At 42.1% G+C, this 27,842-nt stretch overlaps 3 protein-coding genes across 4 annotated transcripts in view; all 3 read right to left on the bottom strand.

Annotated features, from left to right (window-relative positions):
- LOC111970269 (transforming acidic coiled-coil-containing protein 1-like) overlaps window positions 1–8,042 on the bottom strand; it is a 43,713-nt gene extending 35,671 nt beyond the window's left edge. The window contains exon 1 of the mRNA XM_023996921.2: window positions 7,689–8,042. Coding sequence (XP_023852689.1) covers window positions 7,689–7,762 — 74 coding nt within the window. The 5' untranslated portion in view covers window positions 7,763–8,042. The remainder of the gene's footprint in view (window positions 1–7,688) is intronic.
- Window positions 1–27,842, bottom strand: part of plpp5 (phospholipid phosphatase 5) — a 207,390-nt gene that overhangs the window by 169,172 nt on the left and 10,376 nt on the right. The gene's annotated exons all lie outside the window — the stretch shown is intronic.
- On the bottom strand, window positions 17,561–27,572 carry LOC111970695 (triacylglycerol hydrolase DDHD2-like). The gene is made up of 18 exons (XM_070445678.1): window positions 27,263–27,572; window positions 26,904–26,980; window positions 26,585–26,739; window positions 25,901–26,103; window positions 25,389–25,481; window positions 25,136–25,253; window positions 23,274–23,363; window positions 23,016–23,157; window positions 22,668–22,876; window positions 22,464–22,525; window positions 22,223–22,351; window positions 22,040–22,129; window positions 21,530–21,685; window positions 21,101–21,256; window positions 20,895–21,000; window positions 20,473–20,646; window positions 18,049–18,208; window positions 17,561–17,965 (listed from the first exon to the last, which is right to left on the bottom strand). The coding sequence occupies exons 3-18, from the start codon at window positions 26,718–26,720 to the stop codon at window positions 17,899–17,901; spliced, it is 2,091 nt and encodes a 696-aa protein (XP_070301779.1). The 5' UTR covers window positions 26,721–26,739; window positions 26,904–26,980; window positions 27,263–27,572; the 3' UTR covers window positions 17,561–17,898.

Below are 27,842 nucleotides of genomic sequence, written 5' to 3'. Positions count from 1 at the left end.
GGTGTCCTGGAGGGCAGGTAGTTTGCCCCCGGTGATGCCTTGTGCAGACCGCACCACCCTCTGGAGAGCCTTGCAGTAGAGGGCGGTACAGTTGCCGTTTTAGGTGACAAGCCAAATTTCTTCAGCCTCCTGAGGTTGAAGAGGCGCTGTTGCACCTTCTTCACCACACTGTCTGTGTGGGTAGACCATTTCAGTTTGTCTGTCATGAGTACGCCAAGGAACTTAAAACTTTCCACCTTCTCCACTACTGTCCTTTCAATGTGGATAGGGGGGTAAATCCCTCTGCTGTTTACTGAAGTCCATGATCATCTCCTTTGTTTTGTTGACGTTGAGTGAGAGGTTATTTTCCTGACACCACACTCCGAGTGCCCTCACCTCCTCCCTGTAGGCTGTCTCGTTGTTGTTGGTAATCAAGCCCACTACTATTGTGTCATCTGCAAACTTGATGACTGAGTTGGAGGCGTGCATGGACACTCAGTCATGGGTGAACAGGGAGTACAGGAGGGGGCTGAGCACACACCCTTGTTGGGCCCTAGTGTTGAGGATCAGCGAAGTGGAGATGTTGTTTCCTACCTTCACCACCTGGGGGGCGACCCGTCAGAAAATCCAGGACCCAATTGCACAGGGCGGGTTTGAGACCCAGGGCCTCCAGTTTAATGATGAGCTTGCAGGGTACTATGGTGTTAAATGCTGAGCTGTAGTCAATGAACAGCATTCTTACATAGGTATTCCTCTTGTCCAGATGGGATAGGGCAGTGTGCAGTGTGATGGCGATTGCATCGTCTGTGGACCTGTTGGGCGGGTATGCAAACTGAAGTGGGTCTAGGGTGACAGGTAAGGTGATATGATCCTTGACTAGTCTCTCAAAGCACTTCATGATGACAGAAGTGAGTGCTACGGGGCGGTAGTCATTTAGTTCAGTTAGCATTCCCTTCTTGGGTACAGGAACAATGGTGGCCATCTTGAAGCATGTGGGGACAGCAGACTGGGATTTAATATGTCCGTAAACACACCAGCCAGCTGGTCTGCGCATGCTCTGAGGACACGGCTAGGGATGCTGCCTGAGCCAGCAGCCTTGCGAGGGTTAGCACATTTAAATATCTTACTCACGTTGGCCACGGAGAAGGTGAGAGGGGAGCACAGTCCTTGTTAGCGGGCCGCGACGGTGGCACGGTATTATCCTCAAAGCGTGAAAAATGATGTCCGTGACGTGGCTGGTTTTCTTTTGTAGTCCGTGATTTCCTGTAGACCCTGCCACATACGTCTCGTCAACGGTCTGCTATTGGAATGTTGCGTGAACGTTGCAACCAAACATTCCCCATGCACTTCTATCCCAACTGACCACGCCTGTCCAAAGTGTAGAACTAACTTGAGCTGTTCATCCAACCATAAAGCAGCATACAATTCCATTAATGAATCAGCATCAAAGTGAAAAGAATTGTGGTGTAACCGCATACACATCACACATGGCCACATTAATGCTATATTACGAAACATCAAAAACATACCACTTGATTGAAATGCTAAGGCTGTGCTTGTTTGTTGTAGTATAACACTGGCAGCCATAAACATGAATGAGAAGGGTAAAGCAATCGTCTGTGGGGTGCATGGGCGCCGTTCCAAACAGGACCCCACCCAGTCCTGTATGGTTAGCAGCTAAACTTTAGCAACATTCTGCTCCAATACTACTGTGCTCAGGAGGATACAGTATGAGAATGACTGATGTTTCATTATGTAACCTAAGGAGAGCTACATAGACAGGCTTCATATTTCAAACACACACTGAAAGTTATGAAGCTGAGAAAAACTAAAAACACATGCCACTGAAAAAAGCAGTAACAAAATCCTGTTCTACTTTGAACAAACAATATCTGTTCAGGCTTAATGAAGCTGTCGTAAAKCCTTTATGAAGCCAAAATAATAACACTGGGATGCTGGTTTAAATCCCGGGCCTGCTGTCAGTGGGAATAGAACTACTGTAGTAATTAGACGAATGCTTGTGTCTGTTCCCAGCAACCATCTACTGTTGTGCCCTTGCCTTGGCAGCAGCTAATGGGGATCCTTAATAAATACAAAATACAAATACACCCCCCCAAAAAATAATTGTATGGGTAAAATGGATCCGCACTGAGACAACAGTGAGTCAAACACACACAGTCAGACATTGAGACAGTCACAGACAGACACAGACACATGTATGCGCACGCACGCACGCACGCACGCACGCACGCACGCACGCACGCACACACACACACACACACACACGCACACATGCATGCACATACACACACATACAAGCACACGCACACTTGTCTGAGGGCTAGTAAAGAGGACGGTAAAGGAATATGACACATCCCCTAACACATTGTCTCGCTGTCTCATCAAGCCACATGTCCTCACTGATCGGAGCAACCTCTCACTTTTCTCTGCTTTTCACAAACACCAACACTAAATCTATGTTTAGTCATGATGCCAGTCTTACACTGAACACCCAATAACAAGGATGGCCTCATGCAGGAAAGCGGGCCTTGCACAACAGCCTGCTAACATCGTATCTCTAGTGAGCCAAGCATGGAGGAACAATAACAATCGTTCACAAGTAGAAATCCTCTTTGGCTACTTCCTCTGTTCTCTTTTACCGGACAGGGTGGAGCTAAGATTGTGATGACAATATTAGTTAAGGAGGTGAATCCCTCTCGTAGGCATGCAACACAACATATACTAGTTAGTAAATATGTAGCTACAAACAGGCATGTTAGGAGACACCCAACTCTCTCTTTCTCTGATGTCGCCAACACAAACAGGCTCACACTCTCTTYGTCACTCACAAACATGCACGCGCACGCACACACACACACTTGCATTTGTAGTGGGTTTTGTATTAGCCAGCTGCTCTGTCTGTCCTCACTGGTGCTATTTCTGTCTCCAGGCAAAGGAAGACATTTTATGTATGGCAGGGCCCTCATTTCATACGTCCTCATCCCAGTCTGTCCTCTTCTATAAAGTTATAAGCCTGATTTCACTCCAAACTTCTCATTATGGGAACTTTGTTGCTGCTTGGTGTGATCCACAACATTCATAAGGGGATCTGACCTCTCCCCCTCTCTCGCTTTCTCTGTGTGCATGTGTATTTGTGTATATGYGAGTGTGTGAGAGAGAGATAAATAAATAATAAGTAACACAATGTATTTTATTAGTTTATGTAACATACCAGCATCTGTCAGCTGTTGTGAGCCCCTCTGTTGCATAGCCATATCTGGAAGTGAGTCTATTTTCAGAGCAGTGATAATGATCATTGTTATTTTCATCCATGGCACATGACTTTCCCTGTCCAAAAACCTGACAGGGAAAATCACCACGCTCTGCACAACATAGGCTCAAAGACACAACGTCTTATAACAGTTATCTCATGTGTCTCTGTATCACTGAAACTTAACATTTGCCTACTTTTTTTCATGTATTGTCAGAGCGTTGTAAAAATTAAAGTCGTTTTTCGAGTCTACACAAGGAGAGGTGGAGGAGACCACATCCACGTACAGACATCTAAACTGCTCTCCAATCATGACTATAGACTGATCYCTATGCCTTCGCGTGTCTATTATATATGCCTTGTCTACCTAGTATGTAAGGTTACATTTAAGCTGTGTTAGAATACCCACACTAACATACTGTACACTACATACACAATTTACGTCACAAATAGTATGGGTGGTGCGGTTAGTATGAGTATTCGAACACAGCTTTAGTCTAGTTCCAGATCTGTTTCTTCTGTCTTGCCAACTCCTAGGGTTCTTGTCACACCAGCACAAACAGATCTGGGACCAGCCACACTATAGGTCCTTCTCATAAGTAGTGCACTATATAAGTAATAGGGTGCCATTTAGGATGAATCCCAGGTTTGATAAGCCTTGCACTGTACAGTCTCCCTGTGGAAAATCCCCTTCATGTGATGAGAGCGCCATCTGGTGGCAGAAACTGCTCCACCTACTGCTTGAGTGGCCTATTTTACCCTGTTCTCTGGCTGTCTTGATTTCATCACTGTATACCTCTTTAATAATATAGGCCTACAACTAAATGGAATGATATCTATAAAATGTGAATGTCGTAAACCATACAAATAAGTCTCAAATAAGGTCATTTTTAGTTTCACGCGGTCATACTTCACTAGTCTTGTGATGTATTCACTCAGCTTTTTGGAACAAATGTGAGAAAGGTGGTTATCAAGGTTTGGCCATTTCTGCACTTGAGATATACATTTGCTAACTCGACATAGAGAGTCCTATAAGCATAAGGCAGAGGCTGTGCTAGTATAAATGTTAAACTTAAAAAATAAAGGAGAGCCGCACACTCTAGGAGCTCAGATGCAAAAATGTAATTACCAACGTTTCAACAGCCAAGCTGTCTTCATCAGGGAATAATCACAAACACTGCGGGATGACTCGTTTATATAGTGTCAAAAGACACACAGGTGTCTGTAATCATGGCCAAGAGTGGCCTAATATCATTGGTTAATTCTCAAATATTAAAATGGCATACAAAGAGCAGCATACAAAAAACAAATGGATAGCATACGATCATAGATTCATTTTAGACTACACAAGCTTACAAACAATTGCAATGGCAAAGTCACAATAATCACAAGAATGGCTTCAGATCAAAGTCTACGTTGAGACCGAAGGGAGCAAGGGTCTTTAAGTTAAAGATCCAGGCAGCCTCTCGTTTAAACAATAAATTATCAAGGTCACCCCCTCTCCTAGGGAGGTAATTACCAACGTCAGAGTGTACCAATTGGTCTCTGAGATTTCTGCCCTGTGAAAATACGACCAAGGGAAGGTCCGAAAACACATTACCGAGACTATCATCAGATTTTAGAATGTGCCAATGTTTGTGAACGATTCCCTTAATTTGTTCAGAGCGCTTTGAATAGCGGGTAGTTAGAATGCAAGAATGCGTCTTTTTGCGAGACTGCCCTTGAAAAAGGTCATGTCTCGTTTTGTTTTGAATTTTCTCAATGGCAATATTAATCTGATCATTTTTGTACCCCCTCTCCTTGAACTTTCTTTGCGTCTCAGCCATATTTCTGTCGACATCTGATTGTTTTTTTTGCAAATTCCTTTGATTCGACAGAACTGTCAGCCCTCAACAAACTGTTACGATCARTAGGTTTCCTGTAAAGATCAGTGTATAGAACATTATTTTCACACAAGATCAGAAGATCAAGAAACACGTCAAATCAGTTATCAGATTGCATAGTAAATCTCAAATGTTCAGAACAGGAGTTAAGAAAAGCATGGAATGCCTGGAGCTGTTTTGCATCACCCCTCCACAGAACAAAAATATCATCAATACACTGTATACCGTTTCCAAATAATGATGTTAGGCAAGAAAACATTTTTTAGAGGATTGAAAATAGACTGTTTCTCCATGTAACCGACATACAAATTAGCATAGTTAGGAGCCATGGGGGATCCCATAGCAGTACCCTTCGTCTGAATCATTTAGAAACATGAAATAGTTGTGTGTGAGTACTATTTCAGCCAATGTTATAATGCATSCACTGGAAGGTAGTTCATTAGGGTCACGTTGCAGAAGAAAATGTTCCATAGCTTCAATACCGTCCTCGTGTGGAATATTTGTGTATTTATTTATTTATTTATTTCAGACAACACAGAGTTACACATGGAGTAAACAATAAACAAGTCAATAACACAGTAGGGGGGGAAATGAGTCTTACCCAAGTTAAACATATGATTAAACATCTTATTATGTAATTTAGGTGACTATCGATTTTAATACATCTTTTTAGATGACATCCTACTCACTGTTTGAATCAATGTTATTTCCACGTCATTTCAATGAAATGACATTGAACCAACGTGGCATAGATATTGTATTGACGTCTGTGTCCAGTGGGATAGCACAAAGTCACCACAGTGTGTGTCTTGTAAAGTATTAGCAGCTATCTTTATCTATATCATTGACCTTAGAAAGTGGAAGAACCTGACACTCATCTCTACACAACATAAACAAAAGGTCCCCTGTGGCAGAAGATTCAGAGGGAAAGGGCAACCTTTTGCTTCAGGGCCCAATTTAAATCAGTTAACCTCTTTAAAGGACTGTCTATAGCACAACTTCTGATTTATGACTTCACCACTGTGACCGGAAATGGATCTATCTAACGTGGTCCATCAGTAACAGCGCACCATAATATCGATATTTGTTAGCCTGCTGAGCTAAAGCCTAGGTATTAGCTTTGGGAGCCGACAAAACTCAGGTCTCAGGACAGGTTTAGTCATCACACAAGCAAGGTTCTGAACCACCTCTATTACACAAACAGTGATGCAGCCTTTATTTATCTTTTATGTGAGGTACAGTTGACTGTATTAGTAAAAGCATGAGGGTTAAATGCATCCATTACGTCCGCTGCCTCATCTGTTATTGAGATGGCATAACCATAGAGATAGAATTACAGTACATTGACTTGAATGCGATTCTCCGTTATGGTTATTCTATTTCTGTGGGCATAACCTGCAGGGGGCAGAGTGGTCCCCTTTCGGAGAGACATCTCCTCATGTAAACATTGACAGTACAGGGAGGACTAGTGGAAACCCAGGATGTATTTCACACAGTGAGATCAATCAGTTAGCCAGCTAACCCTTCCTTTGCTCAACAAAACATGATGAAACAACTGAGGGTTTCCATTTAATCAACAACTGTAAAATGTCTCCACGTATCTCAGTGGTATCTTTGCAAACAGCTCAGATCCATTGGAAGTATTGGAAAAGAAAGGCAGCATTCAATACACAAGATTCATAGGCACTCGATAGTGTGAATAGTTACATCATACCCTATTATCAGAGATGTGTACATGCACACGCACACGCACACGCACGCGCACACACACACACAAAAACAGACCATGTACTAGAGGGTACGGTAGACAAACATCTGACACTACATTTCTAGGCTGTTGTGAAGCCTTATTATTGAGTGAGTGGGGGTATGTGAATATTTGCTGAACGGAGACCATTCATTCACACTCTAGTATGAAACTCCTGGAGGTGACAACACACTGCATACACTGACTGTTTTAAACACTGTTGCATAGTGTATGCTTGTAATACACAGCATACTAAATGACTGATCTCAATCCATTTCCCACAGCTATTCTCATTTGAAGTCCTATGTATCCCTCAATTGGAATAATAAGACATATAACTTGCAAAAACTAGCAAAGGCCGTATTTTTCCACACCATCAAGCCCAAAAATACAACATGACAAGTGACGATATTGTAATAGTTTTGAAATCCAAATAGAGAAAAGTTACATAGTGTGTGTGAAGCAGGGAGCAACTCTATCCCCCTGCTCTGTCTAAATCTACTAGTGAACTATAGTGTCTCCAACACTTAGTTTTGAACAAAGATTATTTATTTAAGCTGGTTCCTTTCTGGTCCACAAACATTCTTACAGGTCACAAGCATTCTCGTCAAGCCATAACAAAGTTGACAACCCAAAACATCCAAGTACACAGTAAACTCCCCCTACAAGACGTCACAACCTATGACAAACAAGAACTCATGAAACATTCACCAAGAATTTCATTGTCCCAATAGCTCATATAGTAATAATAGTCCACTGCTATTTATGTTACTGTAAGTACAGGTATTAGAGAAAACAATTCACTCACATGTTACTTGTCTTCCTCTTGGTTGAGTTTGCTGCCCCGCCCCTCTTCTTCTGTTGGGACTGAGAGCTCCCCATGTTGACAGGGCCGGTACCCCTCCAAGGGGACTGGGCCTTTACCTGTCTGTGTGTAAGTCTATAGATGTGCGTTCTACTTTAAGTGTGCATGCGTGTGTGTGGGTTCAGTGTCATCCCAGGTCAAGTTAGCCAGTGTACTGTTTATGATTCCTAATACTGTACTGCTTCAGTGAATGACGCTGCAATGTCCGTCTGAAACAGCTCTGATACTCTGACAGTTTCTCTCAGCTGGCCCAAGCCTCCTCTCTCCCTCTCTCCCATAGACTTATTGCTGCCTCCCTCTTTTTCCTTCTCTCTTTCTCTCCCTGGCCCCTCCTCCCTCACCTCTAGCACACACATGCCTCCATGCACGCCACACGCACACACACCAGGGAACAGACCTGGGTAAACATTCGGCTGGGAGTTACTGCATGCTGTAATAAATCCAGGTGGGGACAATAAAGGGAGGAGGCTGGAAGGTACAGCAGGTAAAGAAGGTCAAGTTTCTTTGCCATAAAGAGATGTCATGTGAACATAATACGGGGTTGCGTCCTAAATGGCAGCCTTTTCCCTATAGTGTACTACTACTATAGTGTACTATCCATTGGGCTCTGTTCAAAAGTAGTACACTATATAGGGAATAGGGTGCCATTTGGGAATCAGACCAGATAGCAGGCACACAACAACCCATGAGAGCATACAGGACTCTGCTTGATGTGACAACATGGTGATAGATACTTCTGGTTCAACCTGTCCCCATGCAGATTAGGAAGGAGGGACGGTACCATGTTTTGACAAAAATGTGAACAGCAGTCCAGTCATTCTAAACATTCGCTTACAAGGAAGCGATTTTCTGACCAGATAGCAATTCAATTGCGAGTTGCAGTATTGGGAACTCACATGGGGTTTTTTGCACAGATATGTGCTGTTTTGCATGATGAAAAGTCACCATTAGTGTACTGTAAGAAAAAAGATGCAACTTATTGTGACAAGGAGGAGATACATATAACACAACATGAATGAACACTTCCCTTACAGTTATGAATCCACACTGGATCAATACCATGAATAAAAGCAAGAGCTTATACCCTTTTGTCAAAGATCTTTAAGACAACTGTTTCAGGATTCAAGCTCCCACAAGCCAGCAAGAACAGGTTCTGCTGCTCGCACTGACWAATTATTTTAGTTGCTGAACTAATTTACCACAGCATAATGCTTCATTGCAGATTAACAGTTTATCTGGCCACGTTGGGCTATCAAATCCTGTTGAACATAATCAGTTTAGAAGGTGAATGAATCCAATTCATTCATGAAGAGCCAATATGGGAACAATGGGCAGTGTTAAATTCAATTAATTTATGAATTCATCACTCAGAATCTAGCCTAGCCTACTGCTCAACAAACTGCCACAATGCTGCCCCTTGACCTGTGCATAATAACAGAGGTCAAAGTCTTATATACCAGACACCTCTCTATTACACATACACCAGGTCATCATGTGACTCATCTAGAAGAGTCATGTAAACAAATATTTTAGATACTGTACAGATTAAGCAGCGTTCGGCAATAGATGGCCCCTAGGCCAAAACCGTCCCGCAAGGGTTTTTATTTATTTATTAGGTGGAGGTTTAGACTGTAAAATCACCAGGAATTCAGCAACAAAAATGTCATTCAGGAAATCGGTTCACAAGTATTCCTACAAATAAAAAGAGACAAATTTGATCACGTTTCAATGTAATCAAGGTATGAAATTATTGTTATTTTCAAATACAATCTCTTTTTGGGTTTACTTGTGGTCAATTTGCAGTGTACAAATTATAATTATGTTCCATCCCCCCAACCATTCGCTCGGACATACTACACACTACAGAGGTACATCCCTAGCCATGTCTACTGTACAGACTAACACTACAGAGGTACATCCCTAGCCATGTCTACTGTACAGACTAACACTACAGAGGTACATCCCTAGCCATGTCTACTGTATAGACTAACACTACAGAGGTACATCCCTAGCCACTACAGGTACATACTGTCTACTACAGACATACACTACCGTTCAAAAGTTTGGGGTCACTTAGAAATGACCTTGTTTTTGAAAGAAAAGCACATTTTTTGTCCATTAAAATAACGTCAAATTGATAAGAAATACAGTGTAGACATTGTTAATGTTGTAAATTACTATTGTAGCTGGAAACGGCAGATTTTTTATGGAATATCTACATAGGCGTACAGAGGCCCATTTTCAGCAACCATCACTCCTGTGTTCCAATGGCACATTGTGTTAGCTAATCCAAGTTTATCATTTTAAAAGGCTAATTGATCATTAGAAAACCCTTTTGCAATTATGTTAGCACAGCTGAAAACTGTTGTCCTGATTTAAAGAAGCAATACAACTGTCCTTCTTTAGACTAGTTGAGTATCTGGAGCATCAGCATTTGTGGGTTCGATTACAGGCTCAAAATGGSCAGAAACAAAGTACTTTCTTCTGAAACTCGTCAGTCTATTCTTGTTCTGAGAAATGAAGGCTATTCCATGCAAGAAATTGCCAAAAAACTGAAGATCTCATACAACCCTGTATACTACTCCCTTCACAGAACAGCGCAAACTGTCTCTAACCAGAATAGAAAGAGGAGTGGAAGGCCCCGGTGCACAAGCCATTTCCAGTTGCAATAGTCATTCACAACATTAACAATGTCTACACTGTATTTCTTATCAATTTGACGTTATTTTAATGGACAAAAAAATGCTTTTCTTTCAAAAACAAGGACATTTTAAGTRACCCCAAACTTTTGAACGGTAGTGTACATTACCTAGCCAAGTCTACTATAGACACTACTGATAACAGACAAGAAGAAATAATGCTTCTTTATTGAACAATAATAGCATCATGGTAGGAGTCCTATCTGTCTGTGCTGTTCGTGTTCACAATACTGATCGCAAAGATAGCCTTTTAGCTCGACGCCTTTTAGCCGACGCCTTTTAGCCGACGCCTTGGCATAGTCACATCGCCACCTTTCAAAGAGGATCATTCTTCCTTGATCATTTTCACATCATGCTCAGTTACATCTTTAAGAACATCAAATCAGACACGGCTTGAAATTCTTTTGCTTAAACTTTGTACCCGTCCATACTTTTGAGAACCGATTTAGCGAATTTTTATTTTGCTGTAATCAGTTACAAACAGTGGCATGAAACGGGTTGAAAACAAAGACTAGGTACGCACAGCCTGACATCTACTGGTAGACTGAGAGAAATGTCATTGCTGGTAGTCTACAGGCTTAGTCCCTGAGAGGCACTCAATGGTTTCCACTCTAGGCATGACATGATTTCCCAAGGTTTGCCATAAAGATCCTGGACAGGGCTTTCCATCATAATTACAAAACCTTTTATAATTTATAGTACTTGCTTTTTGGCTTTTTAAATGTTAATAGTTGAGTCCCCTACTCATGCAGTAGGCCTCATTGCCATAATGGGACTAATGATTACCACGATATAGATAAATGTGACCATATTAAAGTGATCAAAATGTTTCAATGTGTTATGATGGGGAAGTTACTAGGCAACCTTCACACACAGATCAGACACATCTGGTGTAGGCCTTCAGTATATCCTAGCCAGCAGCAGTGACAGTGCAGTCTTACTCAGCGTTGGGTTTCCATTGAAATCCAGGGGATCATGAGGAATATGGGGGTGAGAAACAGCAGTGATGAGTCAACATCTCCCCTTCACTTCCTACTCAACAAATGATAACTCATCCGCCCCAGTGCACCCAAACTGCTAGGGGAAACACTTAAAGACGACAAACTCCAAGAGTCCCTTCCACAACCACAAGTCTATAAATGGCAGGGTCATGGAGTGTCTGAGAATCTCTCCCTGTAACTATTTTCTAATACTGCCTGCTGACATATTCCAATGGTTATTTTCTAATACTGATCAGATATTCCATTGTTTTCTCCCTAGTGTTACTCAGAATGGTATAGGCCTCATAAGCTCAATATAAATGGATTGAATTCAATAGATTTCAATTCAGAACATTTGTGCTAGCAGCCATGGATGTGTTCAACTCCCAGGAAAACTGGGAGAAAACTGGGGGAACTTGCATTCCAGTGCCCCAAATGGGAATATTCTGGGAATGTATATTCCCAGAAACTGCAACTTGCTTGCCATCCAAATGTTAAAAAGCAGACTGGATGAAAGGATCCAAGATCCCGCCCTCTGCCCTTCTTCTCCAATGTGCTTTGAGAGGAATTTAGAAAATAAGGATGRAGGAAGAAAATATTTGACGGCTAGTAACATTTTCAGACCCAAACATATGTTGGCTGCTCCCACCCCTTTAACCCCCACTTCCTGTTCAGTAGAGCCTCAGCCTCAGACTGTGGTGTGTCGGAGAATGATCTCATCTTCCTTCCAGCTCCAAGGGCCTCTGGAATGTCAAAAACACAACAGTACATGATACAATGTGCCTGCTTGCAAGCTTGAGGGAACCAGTAAGCCAAAATGGAGAGTTTATAATTTAGCAATAACGCTCGAGGAGGTGTGGGATATGGCCAATATACCACGGCTACGAGCTGTTCTTACACACGACACAACGCGGATTGCCRGGACACAGCCCTTAGTCATGGTATATTGGCCATATACCACAAACCCCCAGGGTGCCTTATTGCTATTATAAACTGGTTACCAATGTAATTAGAACAGTAAAAATAAATGTTTTGTCATACCCATGTTATACGGTCTGATATACCACGGCTGTCAGCCAATCAGCATTCGGGGCTCGAACCACCCAGTTGAGAAGAGTTCTTCACTCATATCAATTCACTCATTATGTAACTTAAAGAAAACACATGGAAGGTAATGAACTTTCCAGCACGCAGGCTGTCAGTATTGGACCCTCTGTCTGAGCTGTTCTCTTTCTGGGGTTAACGCTGTGTTTGTGTGCTGTGAAATGGGAGATCCACTGGGCACAGACGTCAATTCAATGTCTATTCTATATTGGTTCAACATAATTTAATTGAAATGATGTGGAAACAACATTGATTCAACCACTGTGTGCCCAGTGGGGTGTGTGCTTGTTGAGCATGTGTGTGTGCGCTTGGGTGATGGTGTGTGTGTGTGTGTACGTGTATATTCGTGGATGTATAGTACCGGAATTTTAATCCAYGATTGGCACCCTGGTCACTTCAGACAGACTTTTACATTGCCTTATGTATGTATAGTGCTATGTGTGTGCTGTTGAACCTTGCCTTATGTTGGCTACTGGAACTTGGGTCTTTGGTCAACATGTGGAAATTCTGTGGAAAGAATTTCCTCTTGTTGGACAACAACCACAATCAATCAATGTGAGAATCACATTCTGAGAAAGGCAAATGCACGGTTGTGTGTGTGTATACTCAATGGTAAGGTTTAAAACCYCTCAACATACTTTACATAGTCTGCAATTGTCACTCTATCCTCCAGTCCTCTCACTAGGCCTCCTACTTCAGAGAAGCCTCAAGTTATCTCACCTTACATGACGTCACCTTTCAGTCAGATGGCTTTTCTTTACTAGCATGTTTACTAGAAGCTGTGTAGCCTGCCTGTGCTAGCCTAGAATTCAATCAAACCCACACTGCAGAAGCCCAAGCTGTTGTACTCAAACATGAACTAACAGTGTTATGTAAATAATGGGCAGCCCCCACAAAAAACGGGTTCAGACATTTTTATTTTACAACTTTCCAATTTTCAGCCAAATAAGGGAAGGCCTTTTGGTTAATCAGTGCATGGATAAAGTATCCTGTGGTTTAATAAGTCTTAAACATGAACACATTACAAAGATGAGGTAGAAAAGCCAAGCCGTAAACAACAGGCTTAGAGGCATGAACCTGTAAAAACTAGTAGTGCTCACACAAGATCAAAGACACTGGCTGTGGCGTTACCTCAGCTGGTTGTTTCCTAGAGCTTATAAAACAGTGTATAACTTTGCCACACTCCCACACTGTAAGAATAAAAGTCATGAGAAAAATGAATGCTTTAATAGTAATCCTCTCTTGCTAGAAACCCCCTGTCCAGACAGATAATGGAGAGCATTGGTAAATGAGGAATTACGTTCAAGTAGAATGAACAGACTACAAAGAAAGATAATTCAGTAGTAGAAAATGTTTTCCTCTCATAGAATCTCCTTCCTTGAGGACTAACCCTAAACCTAGCCTATATATTATAGAAAAATATATTTGCATGTGAAAAGGTCCTGGGATGCATTTGCTCCATTGAGTCCCCCATGTGGTTACACTTTACTTGAAATCTATGTCATAAGGTCTACATAAAAGTGTTATAATCATGACACAACAGATTAACAGTCAAGACTAGCCTAATGGTGTGATCTTATGCTAACTGACTTCACATGGTCATAATAGCCTACCTTTATGAAATGAATACAACACTATCTATCATCATAACCAATAAACTATAGGACCTGTGTTAGTCCAAGTTTCATTCACAGGAAACTTGGTGAACAGATGAGACTRTGGCTTCAAATTATGTTTTAAAAAGTAATTGCTCTCATGGAATGTTACTCTTTAAATACAGATATTGTGATGAWGATAGGCTACAGTCTTTGGTGTCTACACATAGGCTAGAATGTGAATTTTAACATGCATGCTTCCTCTTTAACAAAGACATTGCCATAATCATAGAGATCCTGTTCTAATTTCTAATTCTATGGCCATAATAACATACGCCTATGATGTTGTGCTAAAGTGAGTTCAGAATCACTTTTTAAAACAAAACTCTACTTTAAAATGTAATATAATTAATATTCCAAATGAATAACCTCATCTTACATTTTTGTAGATGCCATCACGATACATAACATAACAGTATTATCCATCTAACAGCATAGGCGCTTACATGTTTTTAAAAAAGAATTGCGTTGTCGAGAAGGAATCTGCAAGKAAGCATTTCGTTGGACGATGTATATGATGCATATCCCGTACATAGGACTAATAAAACATGAAACASTTTTTTTTACAGGCAAGAACAGTCAACACAGAACTGGCAGTTATAGTCTACAGTCCAAAAGTTAAATGTCCTACTTTTCCAGTGAATTTTCCGGATAAATCAGCTATCCAATTTTCAAAAAACGTCAAAGATGGTTTCTGAAGTTATTTTCTTCACTATGAAAACGTTCCTTGCAGAGCACGATGTGAGCGGCAGTCCCAATGCGCGTTCTTCTAAAATAAATCCTGTCTGTAATATATGGGGTATATTACACGCGGATAAATGGGAAATGAACTTTCCGGGGCCAATATGCCAGGAATGTGACTTAAAGAAACAGTTAATATACGAAATGAATCTTATAAATACGAACACAATGTTCACCTCTCTTTGGAGTAAAAGGCTAAATAGGCAACAGAGTGGCATGAAGTCCACTGTAGTAATTTGATAAGCCTATTATTGGCTGCTGCAGACAGTCAAATCCTTGCAGGCTTTACGTATGTTATTCATCATTTACTAAAAGTGTATATATATATATACAGTATATATATATATACTGTATATATACACACACACACACACAGTACCAGTCAAATGTTTGGGCACACCTACTCATTCAAGGGTTTTTCTTTATTTTTATTATTTTCTACATTGTAGATTAATAGTGAAGACATCACAACTATGAAATAACACATATGGAATCATGTAGTAACCAAAAAAAGTGTTAAACAAATCAAAATATATTTTAGATTTTAGATTCTTCAAAGTAGCCACCCTTTGCCTTGATGACAGCTTTGCACACTCTTGCCATTCTCTCAACCAGCTTCATGAAGAATGCTTTTCCAACAGTCTTGAAGGAGTTACCACATGTGCTGAGCACTTGTTGGCTGCTTTTCCTTCACTCTGCGGTCCAACTCATCCCAAACCATCTCAATTGGGTTGAGGTCGGGTGATTGTGGAGGCCAGGTCATCCGATGCAGCACTCCATCACTCTCCTTCTTGGTCAAATAGCCATTACACAGCCTGGAGGTGTGTTGTGTTATTGTCCTGTTGAAAAACAAACGATAGTCTCACTAAGCACAAACCTGATGGGATGGCGTATCGCTGCAGAATGCTGTGGTAGCAATGCTGGTTAAATTTGCCTTGAATTCTAAATAAATCACTGACAGTGTCACCARGAAAGCACCTCCACACCATCACACCTCMKCCTCCATGCTTCCACAGTGGGAACCCCACATGCTGAGATCATCCGTTCAAATACTCTGTGTCTCCCAAAGACAAGGTGGTTGGAACCAAACATCTCCAATTTGGACTCATCAGACCRAACGACAGATTTTCACCGGTCTAATGTCCATTGCTCGTGTTTCTTGGCCCAAGCAAGTCTCTTCTTCTTATTGGGGTCCTTTAGTAGTGGTTTCTTTACAGAAAATTGACCATGAAAGCCTGATTCACACAGTCTCCTCTGAAGAGTTGATGTTGAGATGTGTCTGTTACTTGAACTCTGTGAAGCATTTATTTGTGCTGCAATTTCTGCGGCTGGTAACTCTAATGAACTTATCATCTGCAGCAGAGGTAACTCTGGGTCTTCCTTTCCTGTGGCAGTTGTAATGAACACGAGGGGAGACAGAGAGCTGGTTTCAAGCGCAGGGCGCAGCAGATGTTTATTGCAAAGAACCACAGGAGGAGGCAGGTAGCTGGGTCCAGGGGCAGGCAGAAGGTCATACACAGGGGGTCCAAAACGGCAACAGTACAGGCAGGGAAAAGCCTAGTAATGTAGTCTGAGAGATCAGGCAATAGGTAGATAACAGGAAATCCGATAGGCTAAAGTACAGGCAGGGAATAGGCAAAAGGCGTCATTAGTGAGGCAGGCAAAAACTATCATACCAGTGATTCTAAAAACAGAGTTCCGAAAGACTTGTCACAAAACAAACAATACCTCACAGTGATGGGGTGCAAAGAACTGAACTAAATAGTGTGTGATAATGACAGGTGATTAGAATTCAGGTGATTGGGATCTGGAGAGTGAGCTGCGTTCAGGGGATCTACGTGTTTGAGGGTGTGAGTTGGAAGCAGACGTTACAGCGATCCTCATGAGAGCCAGTTTCATCATAGCCCTTGATGGTTTTTACGACTGCACTTGAAGAAACTTAAAGTTCTTGAAATTTTCCGAATTGACTGACCTTCATGTCTTAAAGTAATGAGTTACTGCTGATTCTCTTTGCTTATTTGAGCTGTTCTTGACATAATATGGACTTGGGCTATCTTTTGTATACCACTCCTACCTTGTCACAACACAACTGATTGGCTCAAACGCATTAAGAAGGAATGAAATTACACAAATGTACTTTTAACAAGGCACACCTGTTAATTGAAATACATTCCAGGTGAATACATTTATTTTTTTTTACATTTAAGTCATTTAGCATACTTCATGAAGCTGGTTGAGAGAATGGCAAGAGTGTGCAAAGCTGTCATCAAGTTAAAGGGTGGCTACTTTGAAGAATCTCAAATATATTTTGATTTGTTTAACACTTTTTTGGTTACTACATGATTCCATGTGTTATTTCATAGTTTCGATGTCTTCACTATTATTCTACACTGTAGAAAATAGTAAAAATAAAGAAAAACCCTTGAATGAGTAGGTGTGTCCAAACCAATGACTGGTACTGTATATAAACTGTATATATACGCAGGCAGGCATGCACGTGCGCACACACACACACACACACACACACACACACACACACACACACACACACACACACACACATACACACACACACACACTTACATATGGTGCTAAATTGCTGTATAGGCCTATATAAAAAATAAATAAAGTGTGAATAATGAGAATAACATCTTTTAATGAAAAGTAAGTCACATTTTCCATGTTTGTAAACAAACTACAATGAGCCCATAATCAAAGTACATTTAAAATGCATTCTAATACAAACGGTTCATTAGGTTTAGACCCAAAAACAACAGTTTGTAAATGACTAACCCCCAAATCAAATCACAATTTATTTAAAATGCATTTAACAAAGCCTCAATATACTAAACCATTTTTTATAATGAAATCAAACAAATTTGATGCATACTGTAGCATGCTTCCAGAGTCTCCTGTATTACAAGCATTATACACAACTCATAAGCTCCATCATTTACATTGACATTTGGAGATGCTACAGAAGGATTCCCTTCCCCTCATAGATTTCCCTCAAAAGCAGCAGCACAGTATCCTCGGAATCCCTGAAACACAAAAGAAAACATGAGATACCGCAGAAAGCTAAAGAAAACATGTMAGATACCAACCCTCACTCAGTTGTTCTTACCAGTAGCAGAGATGGCTCTGAATGGCAAACAGATACTCGTTGAAGCTCTCTAGGGGTTTCTCCTGAAGGACGTAATCAAACCGACGTCCGCCATTCAACATTCCAACACTGATATTCCTCATCTCTGTAGGTGAGACTGTACCATTTGGGTCCCCACTACCTGGAAAAGAGTATTGAAGGAAGATTCAGGTAACACAGTTCAAACTTTATTGTCCCCAGAGGGAAATGTRGTTGCAGACAGGGGTAACATGATAAAAATACACATAGTACATACAAAAAACATGTCACACAAAGAACATATGACACATAAATGTAACCATATTTAGAAGCCTGTGTTTCAGACATAAGGAAGTGGATAGCTGAAAACKTTCTACTTTTAAACTCGGACAAAACAGAGATGCTTGTTCTAGGTCCCAAGAAACAAAGAGATCTTCTGTTGAATCTGACAATTAATCTTGATGGTTGTAAAGTCGTCTCAAATAAAACTGTGAAGGACCTCGGCGTTACTCTGGACCCTGATCTCTCTTTTGACGAACATATCAAGACTGTTTCAAGGACAGCTTTTTTCCATCTACGTAACATTGCAAAAATCAGAAACTTTCTGTCCAAAAATGATGCAGAAAAATGTATCCATGCTTTTGTTACTTCTAGGTTAGACTACGAAATGCTCTACTTTCCGGCTACCTGGATAAAGCACTAAATAAACTTAAGTTAGTGCTAAATACGGCTGCTAGAATCCTGACTAGAAACAAAAAATGTGTTCATATTACTCCATTGCTAGTCTCCCTACACTGGCTTTCTGTTAAGGCAAGGGCTGATTTCAAGGTTTTACTGCTAACCTACAAAGCATTACATGGACTTGCTCCTACCTATCTTTCCGTTTGGTCCTGCCATACATACCTACACGTACGCTACGGTCACAGACGCAGGCCTCCTAATTGTCCCTAGAATTTCTAAGCAAACAGCTGGAGGCAGGGCTTTCTCCTATAGAGCTCCATTTTTATGGAATGGTCTGCCTACCCATGTGAGAGACGCAGACTCGTCTCAACCTTCAAGTCTTTATTGAAGACTCATTTCTTCAGTAGGTCCTATGATTGAGTGTAGTCTGGCCCAGGAGTGTGAAGGTGAACGGAAAAGCTCTGGTGCAACGAACCGCCCTTGCTGTCTCTGCCTGGCCGGTTCCCCTCTCTCCACTGGGATTCTCTGCCTCTAACCCTATTACAGGGGCTGAGTCACTGGCTTACTGGTGCTCTTTCATGCCGTCCCTAGGAGGGTGCGTCACTTGAGTGGATTGAGTCACTGACGTGATCTTCCTGTCTGGGCTGGAGCCCCCCCCTGGGTTGTGCCGTGGCGAGATCTTTGTGGGCTATACTCGGCCTTGTCTCAGGATGGTAAGTTGGTGTTTGAAGATATCCCTCTAGTGGTGTGGGGGATGCGCTTTGGCAAAGTGGGTGGGGTTATATCCTGCCTGTTTGGCTCTGTCCGGGGTATCATCGGATGGGGCCACAGTGTCTCCTGACAACTCCTGTCTCAGCCTCCAGTATTATGCTGCAGTAGTTTATGTGTCGGGGGCTAGGGTCAGTTTGGTTATATCTGGAGTACTTCTCCTGTCTTATCCTGTGTCCTATGTGAATTTAAGTATGCTCTCTCTAATTCTCTCTTTCTTTCTCTCTCTCTCTCGGAGGACCTCAGCCCTAGGACATGCCTCAGGACTACCCGGATGATGACTCCTTGCTGTCCCCAGTCACCCTGGCCGTGCTGCTGCTCCAGTTTCAACTGTTCTGCCTGCTGCTATGGAACCCTGACCTGTTCACCGGACGTGCTACCTGTCCCAGGCCTGCTGTTTTCAACTCTCTAGAGACAGCAGAAGCCGTAGAGATACTCTGAATGATCGGCTATGAAAAGCCAACTGACATTTACTCCTGAGGTGCTGACTTGCTGCACCTCGACAACTACTGTGATTATTATTATTTGACCATGCTGGTCATTTATGAACATTTGAACATCTTGGCCATGTTCTGTTATAATCTCCACCCGGCACAGCCAGAAGAGGACTGGCCACCCCTCATAACCTGGTTCCTCTCTAGGTTTCTTCCTAGGTTTTGGCCTTTCATGGGAGTTTTTCCTAGCCACCGTGCTTCTACACCTGCATTGCTTGCTGTTTGGGGTTTTAGGCTGGGTTTCTGTACAGCACTTTGAGRTATCAGCTGATGTACGAAGGGCTATATAAATACATTTGATTTGAAATTTGATTTACATCATGTTACATTACGTTGCTCTTAAAAGGTACCTGTGTAGCTACACTRTAATTACTACAATAAAAACAGGGACATTTGTTTTTTTAGACTATGAAGAATAAAGTAATGCATGTATGTTAAAACATTACACATGGTTCTGAATGAATGAATGAATTAGATTACTTACACACTGGTCTCCCACCTTCTGACTCCTGAGGTGGCAGTGCAGCTGTGGTTCCTACCCCGGCCACCGGGGGTAGTGTGTTGACAGGTAGCATGGTGAGGGTCTGCCACACACCACGGACAGTACTGATGGAGAGCAGTAGATCTGAGCTGACTCGCTTCAAACTGTCTTTCAGCTCTGAGGGACACAATATCAACACAGGGTCACTGCATTGGATGGTGGATGAAAGTTTTCACACTGTCACTGGATAAAAACAATGTCTTCATTGAAGGGCAGTGTTTTTACATGATCAGACAGGTCAGAGCTTTAGCAATGCTCCCTAAGGGTCCTAACAAAAAGCTCATGACATATTGGGCTACCATTGACCAGTGGTAAGCAGCAAGTGTATTTCTTGAAATGTCAAAGCTTTATGTCTCAGGTCTCACCAAGATGCATCCTCTTCCTGCCCTTGTGATGTGGGATCAGTATGGGGGGCAAGTCCACCTCTGGAAACACCACCATGGGCTCAATCCTATAGGCAACCGGGTCAAACTGCATCGAGGAAGAACACAGTCAGGTCGTTATGAATATTCATGACTTAGATGGACTTTAGCTACATTAAATATTCATAACGTATGATCCATAAACATACTGGATGGTAGATGTTGTAGAAGCTTTTGCAGGTGGGGAGGCTGTATTTGGGGTCGATCCTCTTCAGGCCGCGCACCGTGAGGAACATTCCTATAGGAGAGCCCAAGGCAAAGAAGGCCTGTGGCTGGAAAGCCAGCTGAGGGTACACGATGGACACCTGGGAAGGAAAGGAAGGGGTTAATGGTTAATAGTAATTCAGTATGCGCCATATGTAAATTCTGCATTTTCTGTAACTAAGGATGGATATCAAAATGTAGCAACATTTTCAAATGAAATTAAACATTTCATTGAAGTAGATTTTCAGTTGTATTAGTTAGGCCTCATGCTAACTGCGTTAAGACACTATTAAGACATTCCGTCATTGTGAGGAGGGAGACAGAGAAAAGGCATGTGTACATGTAACAGAATGCTGTCACTGTTGTTTGTTTACCTGGCCAATGCCAACGTCAAAGTACTTGTAATCCACTGGGCTGGTGGAGGGGGTGCCTGAAAGGAGGGTCGGGTGTTCTTGGACTTGGGGATACATACTGGCAATGCCGGGGATGCCAGGAACTGGGTGTGAAGTTCCTGTCCTGGATTCCTGCTGCTGGGCCAAAGGAGAGAGCGAGAGAGAGAGGAGCTCCAATAACAATCTAAACAATGAGTCTACATCACAAATGGCATCCTATTCCCTACATAGTGCACTTCTTTTGACCAGGGCCCAAGTAGTGGCCTATGTAAGGAAAATTGAATTTTTTGGGACACTACTTCCAGCTTCCAGCCTCTTACAAATAGTTAGGATGGAATATTGTCATGGCTGAGACAGACAGGAAGCTATGCACAATGGATCCAATAGACTGGAATGTTAGATCAAAGATTTTGAACACTGGGGGAAAATTTCACATGGTGTTTATGTGCAATGACTGAATCCATTTGGATGTGAATGAGAGATAGGTCATACCCCTCTCCATCTCTTCAACAAGTACATGATCTTCTTGCGAGGCCCCAAGGGTATTCCCAAGTCTTTGAAGAATGTCTCTGAACACAGCCCCTAGTGAATAGACAGAGGACACAAACAGTCGTTAGACAGTCACACACACAAACATACACACACACATATGCACACACACACGCACATGCTTACCAGTGATTCTAAGTCCATCTGCTCCTTTGTAAGCATTTGGACATACTTGCCCAATCCAAAGCTCCTAAGTGTGTCCTCAAAGCTCTCAAAGTCTAATGTGGTTGCTTCACTTGGACTGCTGACGCTACTCTGAAGCACAAGGCATATAGGATTAACATCAAGCTAATTAGAATAAAAATGCTGGTGGTTGTGGCCATGACCAAAATGGAGTTGTACATTTTGGCAGTAGCCTGTTACTTACTCCCTCTTCATCTGTGTTCCTTCTTTCTTGATTTGTCAGAAGGTCAAAGAGGATCARAGAACCTAGAAAAATCATATAAATAAAGAATACAACTTACTATAATGGTTATCAATACTAGCCTTGTCTAAATAAAGACAAAAAAGAGAGAGAGGAAAAAGTTAGGAGGGGCTTTAAAAAGTTAGGAGAGGTCTATGAGGTACTGACCCAGACTGTGTCCAGCCAGTGACACTGCCCCAGTGAATTGTGGGTGTCGCTGGAGGAAGACTTGGTGGAGGCGGTTGATCTCTGAGGCCACAGTGTCTATGATGGTCTGGCAGTATGTGGGGCTGTTGTAGAAGAACAGGTCCAGCACTGTGCTGTTGCTGAACTGACGCAGACGACTGATGCTGGGCAGGGTGATCCTCTGGATATCGCTGTATGGAGGGTGGGTGTCAAAGTGTGTTTTTAAGAGAGGAAAGGAAAAGAAGAGAGAGAGAAAGAAAAGAAGAGAGAGAGAAAGAGAGAGACAGAGAGAATGAGCGCGAGAGAGAGTGTGTGTGTCCAAGGCCTTACTCGTCCACCCCAGTGGCATCACCATGTAGCACCCGGTGCCAGTCGACTGGCAGGAACTCAACACGGCCCATGTGGGTCCCATCTTGACTCTGCTTGAAGTGACTGCTCAGTAGGCTGAGAGAGGCACCCCGGAAATCATTCACTACATGGGGGAGAGAGGGACAAAAGAGAGAAGGGAGGGCATTCATTAATTTAGCTGTATTTCTATGAAAGAATCTGAAGCCAGGTAAAGGGGTAAGGATCAAAGGTTCTACACACCACACTGAACGACACCACGCAGMTGGATGTCACAGGTTGGTCCAATGCCATGCACCATGAACACAAGGTGGTCAACTTGGTCAGGTTCTCCTGAAAAACCAACAACACAAATAATGTACAGTGCCTTCGGAAAGTATTCAGACCCCTTGACTTTTTCCACATTTTGTTACGTTACAGCCTTWTTCTAAAATGGATTAAATAAAACATTTTCCTCAGCAATCTACACACAATACCTCATAATAACAAAAACAGGTKTTTAGACATTTTTGCAAATGTATTACAAATAAAAAACAGAAATACCTTATTTACGTAAGTATTCAGACCCTTTGCTACGAGACTCGAAATTGAGCTCAGGTGGATATTAATTAATTGGAATCCACCTGTGGTAAATTCCATTGATTGAACATGATTTGGAAAGGAACACACCTGTCTATATAAGGTCCCACAGTTGACAGTGCATGTCAGAGCAAAAACCAAGCCATGAGGTCGAAGGAATTGTCCGTAGAGCTCCRAGACAGGATTGAGTTGAGGCACAGATCTGGGGAAGGGTAAATGTCTGCAGTATTGAAGCTCCCCAAGAACACAGTGGCCYCCATCAATCTTAAATGGAAGAAATTTGGAACCACCAAAACCCTTCCTAGAGTTGGCCACCTGGCCAAACTGAGCAATCAGAGGAGAAGGTTCTTGGTCAGGGAGGTGACCAAGAACCCTATGGTCACTCTGACAGAGCTCCAGAGTTCCTCTGTGGAGATGGTAGAACCTTCCAGAAGGACAACCATCTCCGCAGCACTCCACCAATCAGGCCTCTATGGCCATACGGAAGTCACTCCTCAGTAAAAGGCACATGACAGTCCACTTGGAGTTTGCCAAAAGGCACCTAAAGACTCTCGCACCATGAGAAACAAGATTCCTGGCACCATCCCTACGGTGAAGCATGGTGGTGCTGTGGGGATGTTTTTCAAAGGCAGGGACTGRGAGACTAGTCAGGATTGAGAGAAAGATGAACAGAGCAAAGTACAGAGAGATCCTTGATGAAAACCTGCTCCAGAGCGCTCAGGACCTCAGACTGGGGCGAAGGTTCACCTTTCAACAGGACAACAACCCTAAGCACACAGCCAAGAACGCAGGAGTGGCTTCACGACAAGTCTCTGAATGTCCTTGAGTGGCCCAGCCAGAGCCCGGACTTGAACCCGATCGAACATCTCTGGAGAGACCTGAAAATAGCTGTGCAGCAATGCTCCGCATCCAACCTGACAGAGCTTGAGAGGATCTGCAGAGAGGAATTTGAGAAACTCCCCAAATACAGGTGTGCCAAGCTTGTAGCGTCATACCCGAGAAGACTTGAGGCTGTAATCGCTGCCAAAGGTGCTTCAACAAAGTACTGAGTAAAGGGTCTGGAAATTCTTATGTAAATGTGATATTTACGTTTTTYTTWTTTTTTATATATACATTTGCTAACATTTCTAAAAACCTGTTTTTGCTTTGTCATTATGGGGTTTTGTGTGTAGATTGATAAGAAAAACAACAACATTTTAATCAATTTTAGAATAAGGTTGTAACGTAACAAAATGTGGAAAAGGTCAAGGGGTCTGAATACTTTCCGAATACACTGTATACTGTGTAAGGAATTGTCATTTGTCATCATGTAATTACCAACATGTACTGTAAATTATCCTCGAATGCATTAGAGGTTCAAAAACCTGAGATCTCCGTACACAATGCAATATCTGTTGTTCAGGCCAATTACCAGTACTGTTGGCATTTAATACACATGGTAGTACAGTACAGCAGAGACCATCTTACACGCAGCTGTAGAAATTAAAGCCGTCAGTGAAGAGGGTAGGCCTGGCTCATACACTTACCTTCAGGTAGCTCTACTCTTAAACCCTCCAGCCCCCTCTTGACCATCCTGGGTTGACTCTGCTCAGAGGGGAGGCTTATACAGTCCTTCAAGGGGATTGTCTGCTGCTGTGTCATAAGCTATCGGAGACAGAGCAAGGTCTATAAACTCTTGAGTTGTATACGTTCTATTTTACAGCGCAATATTGACCTGGTCTTTACAGACAAACAGTATACTACAGTGGGCTAATTGTAATTATGAATGGGGAGTCATACCGTAGGGCTGTGCAACACCACCGTTTCTCCAGTGGGGAATTCTATCTTCTTYTTCATCCAGTCATTCAGCTTCACTGCCATCATGTAGGCCTCCTTAATACAGTGATACAAATGTAACGGACTGGGGTTCGAACCCGCGTCTCCTGCCCTCCATWCATTAGCTTGGGTAGTTAGCGCAAGTCTTGGGGCGTGCAGTTGACTCGGGTTGAAATCCAGTCAGTCATACTATGTTATTGACAATGTTATCAAGGTTCGATAAATTGACAGATTAACTAACAAGGTCATTACCAATCTGCAGTATACCTCTTCAGACTGTAGAAATAAGTAAATACTGTCCCCACAGTACTATGGTACTAAGATAAACACCAAGGTAACAGGGTAGATATATCACTTTGTAATGACGTGTGCATCTGATATGGCACCCTATTCCCTATATACAGTAGAGCATTACTTTTGACCAGGGCCCTGTGTACTATATAGGCACCAGGGTGCCATTAAAGACGGTGTCCTACCTCCAGGACTAGGCTGGTGTCCTCTGGGTAAGGGGTGTAGGAGATGTCCTTGTCTCCTTTGTGGAACCAGGAGCAGCGCCTCACCTCCAAGGGGGGCTGCTCCCAGTACACCGCAAAGCACCTCCTCTCCTTCAGCCTCACGTCAAAACGCCTCCCTTCTGTGGCTACCACCACCTCCACTTCTTCCTCCCCACTGGTCTCCCCTGTTAGGAGCAAACCCACAATTATGAGGACATCATTATAATCATCTTTATCATTGCTGTTATCATCAGGGATCACTTCATTCAACTGGAATTAAGGGTTATCTGTTACTCTGTGAGTAACTATAATGTGTTACCATTCTACTACCAGGCTATTGCCACTTTATTCCATGCTCTAATGCAAAGTGCTACCATTATCTTAATAAGGCTCTATTGCATGAACAATGGTTCACTCAGAAGTAGGATTGAGTTATATTCTTGTTTCGGGGTACTACATCACATAGTTTGTGGTATAGAGGGGTAACAATACAAGAACAATGTCTTTAACTGTATATGTTTTTAACTGTATACTTGACATTTTAAATGATTTCCCTCTGTATAAATAAACTAATTAATGAACATTTAATGTGTATTACATGTGTATTAGTGTAATGTGTATTGTATTAAATGTGTATTTGTAAAAGTGTGATGAATAGTCTCATGCCATGTTTGTGTGTCTCCTCCAGCCGTAGAGAATCCTCTCTGCTGAATGGGATCCAGGAGCTTCTACAGTCCACCGGATTCTGGCAGTGGAACCAATGGTGCTGCACCGGCTCATATACACCTGTCACACCTTCCATGGCAGATAGATCAGTGAAGCTTTGTGAGAGTGGGAGTAAATAGAATATATTAGAATAGAGTAGGACAGAAAATAATATAAAATAATTAAATAGATGTCTTAGATTTTCCCCATAGGGGACTTCCATATTTTTTGTCTGCTTTTAAAGAACAGAACGACACAAATAAATGAAAAACAAGCTCACCTACTGTCTGGCTACTGTATGAAGAGGTGTAATTTGATAGGCTCAGGTTGGTCACCCAGTAAGCTTTAATATGCTACCTGTGAGGCACAAACAGAATTCTAATATTTACACATTCATCTGGTGCTGGGGTTCAGGGAAAATAGCATTGTTTTAGATGCTATAGGGGAACTGACATCTGGATCTTTAGTATCCATGGATAGATTGTGCATACCATCTCACAACATACTGGGAATGTTTGTTTACCTTGGAACTTGACACTTAATCATGGTGCTGGGAGTGAATGTAGTCAATTCATCACTTATACTATTACAACTAACATTCTTTGAAGTAGAGAGCAGACATCAGAAATAGCTACATACCTTCAATGTACAGCTAATGTTATAGTATGGCTCTATCAAATATGGCAGTTCCTCCTGAGTGGATCTCTAGGATCTCTCTCTCTGTTGAAAGTTGCAAATAGTCTTCCTTAGAATATATAAAAATCCCAAACCATTTAGATATTGTTAAACGCAAAAAGACACAAAGGTCTGTTAAGATTTCCAACAGGGTGGACTTTCCTCTGATACACTTTACTTGTCGCAAGCAGGTCCCAACACTCATATGTTCTGAATGACATCACCGGTTTAGTGATTCAGTAGTAGGATCAAAGGTCAATTCCCATGACGATAGAGAGATGTGTAGCAACACAACAGTAAACCTGTAAGCTATAAATCACTGGCAGAATCCTACAGAAATTACAAAAATCTTAACTAATAATAATACCTAGCTAATAGGATTCCAAGCTTTGAGTGGGGAATGGGAACATCTGTGTGTGTATGGGGGGGGGGGGGGGACGGGTAAGTTAAGCAAAAATGTCAGCCTTGACAATTCAGTTAGTCCATATCTACTTCTAACTCAACAGATCTAGAACAGAATGAAGTGTAAAGGCTACTTGGCAAC

Source organism: Salvelinus sp. IW2-2015, linkage group LG11, assembly GCF_002910315.2.
Source record: "Salvelinus sp. IW2-2015 linkage group LG11, ASM291031v2, whole genome shotgun sequence".
Taxonomy (NCBI): domain Eukaryota; kingdom Metazoa; phylum Chordata; class Actinopteri; order Salmoniformes; family Salmonidae; genus Salvelinus; species Salvelinus sp. IW2-2015.
Note: the sequence above shows the minus strand (reverse complement) of the source record. Positions and strands in the feature narration are given on the sequence as shown.